Genomic DNA, 8,534 nt, shown 5'->3' with positions numbered 1-8,534 from the left:
TCTTCTCTGACTGCAGTTTACGCTATTATTATACAAGAATGATAAATTATACACTTGACCCTATCCTTTATACAAATATAAACATGAATAGAAAGTATTGATTAGGCCTGTCAATAGAGAAGATGGGCATGTATTATTTATAGCCTATTGATAGGGATCGATAGGCCCTAAACTTTTGTGTATGCAGAACTGGTTAACCTGTCCTGCGGATATATCATGATATGACGTTGTCACTAGTCTGTGTGGAGTCGGGCATCATAAACATGTAAAATTAGGGTTGCTAATTGATTTTAGATGCAATTAAAAATATTTTTTTGGTTTATTATATGCAGTTGAAGTTGAAGATAACACAACTGTTCTATTTCTGTGAGCAAGCGACTTATAGACCCATTTTCCCTAAAAGACGAAAATAAAATTATATATAAATATTTAATATTTAATATAATCTCGCCCACCATTTTGAAACCAAACAATTTCGTTTGTACCGAATCATACAGAATTCTTAGTCGGGGGAGAGGGTAAAATAAAATTTCAGGGGACAGCTGAAAAAAAACCTGCAGTTACATCATGCAATGATGAGACTGTATTGTCTTCGAGCTTCCAAAAAGGGCTTTATTGTAACGATGTGCGCGCGTACCCGGGGGGGGGTTGTTAAGACCCCTTATTTTTTCATTTGATCTGTCACCCAAAGACCCTCAGTTATTTGTTCAATTTTAACAGCAACTTTCATTTATCACTGATTTTGTCACTTATTTTGAAAAATCAAAGAAATTTGAAGCCATTTAGAACTAGAAAGACAAGGTTTATGTTGCGCTGTTTTGGCTCTCACCCAAAGATTCCATTTAAAAAAAAGGTCACACTCTCACCCAATGACCCCATATTTTTTACATTTTACTCCCACCGAATGCCAAAAATCATGCTCTCACCCAATGACCCCATATTTTTTACATTTTGCTCTCACCGAATGCCCCTTAGAGGCCTTAGTGCGAAAGTGCCAGCCCTACACCTATATCCATTTCAAATTGAGTGCCCCCCCGGGACACTAGTATTTTTTCTTCTTCTTCTTCTAAACACGCTTTCGGCTAATTATAGTCTTGCTCAAATGTTCTCGCCGTATATAAAAGACTGTAGCAGATAATAATGAAATGTTGTACGATTCTGTATAAATAAATTTGTTTTGCTTTGTTAAGATATATCAACATACGTTAATGAAGGTAAAAACAACAACAAAACAACAACAACAACAAAATCCTTTTATTCATGTTCACGAGGTCTAGGCCTATATATCTTTCGAAATAAGATCGTCACATTGGTTTTTTTAAATCTTGATTGTAGATGTTTTCTCATACAAATAGGCCTATATATAACAGTTGTGTGATCTTCAACTTCAACTGTATATAACCAACAAACAAATTAAAAATTATTTTTAAATACCCTACCATTTTTTACATTCACAGTGTATGTGTATGGGTCGTTCATAAAAGACTCCCATTGAAAATCCACAGTGGTAGGGTATTCTAAAAGAAATCCTTAAATTGCATAAAATAAGCTAAAATCAGAACTCTTACATGTTTATGATATTATTATATATTACTTACATCATACAGTCAGAGAAGATGAGAAAGATCCTTTCTCATCTTCTCTGGTACAGTATACACGGTTAACCGTTTCTGTATACAAAAGTTCAGTAAATAGTCGAGACCTAAATCTATAATTTCTATTCATATTTATATTACTGGTCAAGTGTATTGATCATCTTTTTATAATAATAGCATACAATGTAGGCCTACTAACGTCACGAACATGGTCAATACTGATATAGGCTATATTGTAAAGTGGTTCGGCTGGTATTGGTTTGTGCTGGACTGCTCAGCTGGGTGCTTGGGTGTTCATCAAAATTTCAATCTGTTGTGAATTGTGAGGACAACGAGTCATCACTCTTCCTGTGAATTCCTCTATACTATTTGTGGTATTTCAGCAGAAGCCATGACATTACCACCGCCGCTTCTTGACAACAATTCTACTACTAATGACTCCCCTGTGTTTGGAGACAACCCAGATGAGATTACCGAACCTAATGCGAAAGGGATCATCCTCTTTATTGCTAGCCTGGCTTTGATTGTAACTATCTTAGGAGGAAACGGACTGGTACTCGTACTTCTTATCAAATTCCGTCACCTACGAACTGCTACAAATTATTTTATCATAGGAATGGCAAGTGCAGATTTTACCGTCGGGATCACCCTGATATCAAACATTATTGCTATCAATTTATATTCTCAGTTGCCAATTTCACCAATTGGATGTCTTTTGCTTCGGTGCACTGTTATATTTCCTTCTGTGATAAGTTGTTTGACTTTGCTGTCAGTCAGCCTGGATCGTTATCTAAAAATTGTAATGCCACTGCGTTATCATGACTTAATGTCTAAAAAAGTAGCAATGATGATCGTGATATCTATATACATATATGCAGCACTAACGACATATGGATTGCCACTTAGTATTGCAAATCAAACGCACGAAGATTTAATCTGTGGAAGATTTGCTGCAGTTTTTAATCCATTCTACCTACAATTTCTTATCTTTGGCAATATTTTGTTTCCGCTGTGTTTAATCTGCATAATATATGGACAAATCTTTCGAGTGGTGATCCAAAAGATACGAAAGGAAAGAAGGATCGTACCTCATCAGCAGGCGAGAGAGGGGCGCTACAAAATGTACAATCGTGGTAATTTACGACATATCTGGTTTAAGCGAGAACGTAGAACCATCAAGACACTTGTCATTTTATTAGGTCTGTGTATCTTTGGTTGGGTACCCATTTGCGGTGTGATACTTATGGAAATTTACAACCCTTCATATGAAGTAAGACAAGATGTACGAAATATCGTTAGATATTTTCCTTTTATAAATAGTGCAGCCAACCCCATTGTGTATAGCTTGCGTGGTGAACAGTTTCGTGTGTATGCTCGGAAATTCTTTGGGATTCATAAGAAAAAAAATTTGAAACTAAACGAAACAACACGGAATAATGCTACTGGTTATCCGCTTGCTGTGATCGAGGTGGATCCATTGTCAAGACTGAGAGCTCAGCCAACAAACGCAGATGTACATGTATGATTCTGACAGCAAATTTTCAACTTGAGTTGAGATCAATTTAATGAGAAGTCTTCAAAAGTATAGGGCCTATAACATACAGTGACCAAAAATTCCAGCAGAGCGCCATAGTATTAAGGGAAGGGGTATGAACGTTTGGACAGTATTTATTGTGGGACATTAGAGCACATCAGACATATCGAATTGCATTCTGAATACGAAGAATGGCCTTCTGATATCAAATATTTTTTTTTTTTTTAATTCGCAATGTAATACACATTTTATGGCAAATCATTAAAAATTGATATTTTTGATATTTAACAGTACTCGAAGTAAACTTTATAAATCTGATGATATCTACCTAAAGTGTATGTAGGTGGGATGAAAAGCCGACGATCAATTGAAAATTTTGACCTTTTGTATTTAATGAGATACACGTAGCACCAAATTGAAATACCTATGAATATGACCTTCATGCCCATTTTACACTGTAACTCAGAATACAATTGAGGACATTTACGGCTCATTCGTGCTGTACGGTCACATATGAGCTTTTTCCCGCCTGACGATGAGCAGGTTTTTCCACACACTATTGAGGCTAGTGACTAGTTGTGTTTGAACACAGAATAATGGTCAATTTGGCACATTCTGTTTGAGATACCACTCCATTCACAAGACGTGTGCTCAGCCGTGAAAAATGTGATTGTTTCAAATGTGGTATCATTGTAAAGGGAAATCAAGTAGCTGTCCATCGATATGCAACACGATATGAACATGTCACAAATAATGTGTCATTATTATAGATATAGGCTAGATGCTTGAAAAAAACTTTCCAAACGTTTGTTGAGGAGTTTACTGGTTTACAGATACTGGTTATCCGCTTGCTGTGAACATTGTCAAGATTGAGAGCTCAGTCAACAAACGCAGATGTACATGTATGATTCTGACAGCAAATTCTCAACTTGAATTGAGATTAATATATTGAGAAGTCTTCCAAAGTATAGAACAACATGTACTGGAAAGGTCGTCTTGACTTTAATGTTTCAGCTCGAGATGTGCGAGATGTCAGTGACAGTTGCCCGGGGATGTTGTCTTTCCTGTACTAGGATCTTGAATCTTGGTCTGAACTGCTTCATTGATGATATAAGAACTATTATTAAGTCAATTTGGCCAAGCTTTGTCACTTGTGGGAGGGCATCATTGAGATTTTGAACTGGATATGGTATGTAAATAAGACCCTTTAGTGGTCGATGTTTTGTGTCTCATGTTTCTGATCAAAACCTCTAGTGGTCAGCATGGTATATGGTATTATGATTAAATAAAATGTATCAAAGTATTTTTTTTATCTGTTCTATCTATTTTGAGTGAGTTACTATGCAATAACGATACACTTTTGTAGCATTTGTGTCAATGTATAGAGGGTATGGAATACGACGTCACTCATAACAGAGTCATCCTCATTTAAATAAAATTCTGTCCTATAAGATACCACGGGAAAATTCGCATGATGGTACAATAAAACGTGTGATAGGTATGAATGGTTGTGGAATCGATCTAGAGACCTGTCCCTCTGTCATCTTAAGTTATCTTAGAACTGTCCTCCAGCATGGCTGCCATTTCAATTGTTATACCGTTCCGGTTGGTTTATTGCATACACTCTATACGCCGTAGAAGTGACGTCATAATCGGCTTAACTACCATAGCAATAGATGAATACAATTTTTGAATAGATCGCTCTGCACTACAAGCAGATTGCACGAATCACCTGTGTATGTCAGCAAACATAGATTGAATACAATAACGCTCTTTTCAAAGATACTTATCTTACAGGTGCGAGTGATCAGGCTTTCTTTGACATCTATGGTTCAATGCATCTGTAATGCGTGATCGTTGTAGTGCAGGGCGGTATAGTCAAAATTGTATTCATCTATTGCTATGGTAGTTAATCCGATTAACTACGTCACTTCTACGGCGTATAGAGGTTATCCACTTTACTCATGCGTGACTTCTAACGAATGGCGCTGGTTTCCGTAGTATTCCTCAACTAATTCAATGCACGACCTCGAAGTTACCTGCATGACTTTGGCGGGCTATTCAGGCGCGTAGCAAGCGGGGGACAGGGTGGACGAAGTCCATGGGCCCCGAGGGTTCAGGGGCCCCTAGCAAAAGAGAAAATGAAATAAGCGCTGATTAAGGAGATGCTAAAAGGCAGGGCCGAATTTATCTGGGCCCCGAATCCAAAATTTGCAGGCGCCAAACTCACCGTGAGGAAAGCATGTACACTCAAGAGGCCAAGTTTGGTTTACAAATCGGGGCCTATTATAAGATCGACGGTGGTGGCAGAAGCATTGCAAATTAGAGGGAGATAAGAATATTATTTTGTTCCGATCTTACTAGGACATTTGCGCGCGAAATAAATTTTTAATGTTAATATGCCATTTTGCTATGTGAATTGCTAGTATGATAAGCGCGAAGCGCGCAAAATTTTCCAATTTTTACCATATTTTGGTCCAAAACATGGTGTTGTCCGGCTAAGAGGAACATGCACAGGGCACTTTTGGGGCCCTCTGGCCCAATGGTAAATCCGGCCCTGCTAAAAGGGCCCCGCACTATTTCTTGTCCATGGGCCCCCGAGCATCTTGCTACGCCCCTGGGAGTCGCTGGTAGGATATGCAGCTTATAGAACACGGATAACCTCTATTGATAAATGAGTCTTCAAAATATTAAATTTGGGACACTAAATATCATTCAGCATGGTTTTAGATATATTTTGTACGTAGAAAAACATGTCATAGGACACATTTATTTTGAAAATGGACAGTGATCTAGTGAGCTATGCAATTATACCGTTTATTTTAGATCGCGGCTAACCAGTATTCTAAACAGGATGTAGCTTTGAATAATCATGTGCGTAGGATTCAATTTTAATCAAGAAATATTTGGTTTATACTGACCAACAGATCGTTCTGACATTGTTTTCAATTATTTTCTGAGTGTTATTAAAACGTGTTTACACCATTTATAACTGATATTTAAAGGCTTTTCTGTAAAATGTTATTGGGTACCATAACTAGAAAACGTTTAAAATGAATGACATTCAAAAAAGTAGATAGCAAAAACATGAAACATCAAAATATTCATTAAATTAATTTTTCTGCTTTCATTCGGACGTTTTCATCGTCGATGCGTATACTCGTTCGACCAGTTCAACGCGCGCAGTATAAAAATATACTCATGTCATTTTCTGTGTCATTTGTTAGGCCTATTTGTTATGGAGAAAATACACGGGGATATTGCTAGCTGGATGAACAGTAGGGGCCTGGGAACGAAAACGAGCATAACTTCTCAAAAACACAGACCGGATCCACAAACCGCAAATGCGGCGCACGTATATGTCTTAAAGTTGCCACAAAGAGAAAAAGACACAGAAAAAAGAGGATAAACGAAAAAAGGAAGGAATGAGGAAGAGAAAGGAAATAAATAACAGTAAAATAAATCAAGACCAACATAGTTATTGTTCATCCAGCTAGAAATATCCCCCGTGTATTTTCTCCATAACAATTAACAAATGACACAGAAAATGACATTGGAGCCATACAACTGTAATTAACATGGTTTCTGCCTATTTTCAGACACATGACTTAATAAGAATCAATTCATGCAATTAAAAGTTGCTGAATAATGTTATGCATCATACAATTTCAGCAGAACATCGGGACGTTCCAATCTATGGAGCTACTTGCCAAGAATTCTACCATGAATGACTCACTCTTGATTGGAGAAAGCCCAGGTGAGGTTACCATTACCGAACCTACTCCACTAAGTGCGAAAACGATACCCCCAATACCCCCCCGTGTATTATCTCCATAACAACGCATAATGACGCAGAAAATGACATTAGAAGCTATTAGAACTATACAACTGCAATTAACACTGATTGTTTCTGCCTATAGTATTTTCAGTAAACAATATGCAAATTTATGCTAACGTTCCAATCCAGCTAGCAATATCCCCCGTGTACGTTATCTCCATAACAATAATACATAATGACACCGTGAGAAAATGACATTTGAATCATACAACACCAATTAACACTGATTGTTCCGCCTATTTTTAGTAATTGTCACGTCACGTGATTAGAAACATGCGACTAAAACTTGCTGAACCATTATGACATGCAGCAAACATTTTGTACCGTAAAGTAAAGCAAATGCACGACTGCTGCCAAACAACAGATGTGAATTATCACTCTTGCCTCTGAGTTCCTGTAACACTTCAATCGCTATTAATTTCTGTATAATTTCAGCAGAACATCGGGACGTTGCAATCTATGGAGCTTCTTGCCAAGAATTCTACCATGAATGACTCACTCTTGTTTGGAGAAAGCCCAGCTGAGGTTACCATTAACGAACCTACTCCACTAAGTGCGAAAACGGTCATCCTTTTTATTTCTAGTTTGGCTTTGATTATGACTATCCTGGGAGGAAACGGATTGGTACTCGCACTTCTTATCAAATTCCGTCGCCTAAGAACTGCTACAAATTATTTTATCATAGGAATGGCAAGTGCCGATTTTATCGTCGGGATCTCCCTGATATTACACACTATTATCGCTTTAAATCCTCAGTTGCCAATATCAACAATTGGATGTCTTTTGCTTCGGTGCACCGGTATATTTCCTTCTGTCACAAGTTGCTTGACTTTGTTATTTGTCAGCTTGGATCGTTATCTAAAAATTGTAATGCCACTGCGTTATCATGACTTAATGTCTAAGAAAGTAGCTATAATGATCGTGATGTCTATATACATATATGCAGCACTAACGATATATGGATTGCCACTTAGTATTGCAAATCAAACGCACGATTTAATCTGTCCAATATTCAAAGAAATAGTTCATCCATTCTATCTGCAATTTCTTGTTTTTGTCAATATTTTGTTTCCCATGTGTTTAATGTGCATAATGTATGGACAAATCATTCGCGTGCTGATTCAAAAGATACGACAGGAAAGGAGGATCATACCTCAACAGCAGCCCAGAGACTACAACAATCTCGGGACTTCGCGACATCTCTGGTTAAAGCGAGAACGCAGAACCATCAAAACACTGGTCATTCTATTATGTCTGTGTATCGTGGGTATGGTACCCATTTGTGGTTTGATATTTAAAGATATATTCAACCCTTCACATCAAATAGCACAAGATGTACGAAATATCATCAGATATTTTACATTTCTAAATAGTGCAGTCAATCCCATTGTGTATAGCTTACGTAGTGAACATTTTCGTGTGTATACTCGGAAACTCTTTGGGATTTCTAAGAAAAGAAAATTGAAAGAACACGGAATGGTTATCCTCTTGCTGTGATCGACGTGGGTCAATTGTCAAGACTGAGAGCTCAGTCAACAAACGCAGATGTACATGATTCTGACAGCAA

General features: G+C 37.4%; 1 protein-coding gene across 1 annotated transcript; it reads left to right on the top strand.

Moving 5' to 3' along the window:
• Positions 1 to 1,986: 1,986 nt before the first annotated feature.
• On the top strand, positions 1,987 to 8,464 carry LOC140149636 (adenosine receptor A3-like). Its single transcript, XM_072171715.1, has 2 exons — positions 1,987 to 2,214; positions 7,403 to 8,464. Exons 1-2 carry the CDS (start codon positions 1,987 to 1,989, stop codon positions 8,462 to 8,464), a joined length of 1,290 nt encoding a protein of 429 aa, XP_072027816.1.
• Positions 8,465 to 8,534: the final 70 nt, after the last annotated feature.

The sequence above is a fragment of the Amphiura filiformis genome, chromosome 4 (assembly GCF_039555335.1).
Source record: "Amphiura filiformis chromosome 4, Afil_fr2py, whole genome shotgun sequence".
Classification (NCBI taxonomy): domain Eukaryota; kingdom Metazoa; phylum Echinodermata; class Ophiuroidea; order Amphilepidida; family Amphiuridae; genus Amphiura; species Amphiura filiformis.
This window is presented reverse-complemented; position numbering and strand designations above follow the sequence as displayed.

Coding starts and splice junctions, on each gene's coding strand:
- LOC140149636 (XM_072171715.1), top strand. CDS start 1,987: ATGACATTACCACCGCCGCTTCTTGACAACAATTCTACTACTAATGAC. Junction 2,215..7,402: donor ATTATTTTATCATAGGAATG/GCAAGTGCAGAT, acceptor GTATAATTTCAG/CAGAACATCGGGACGTTGCA.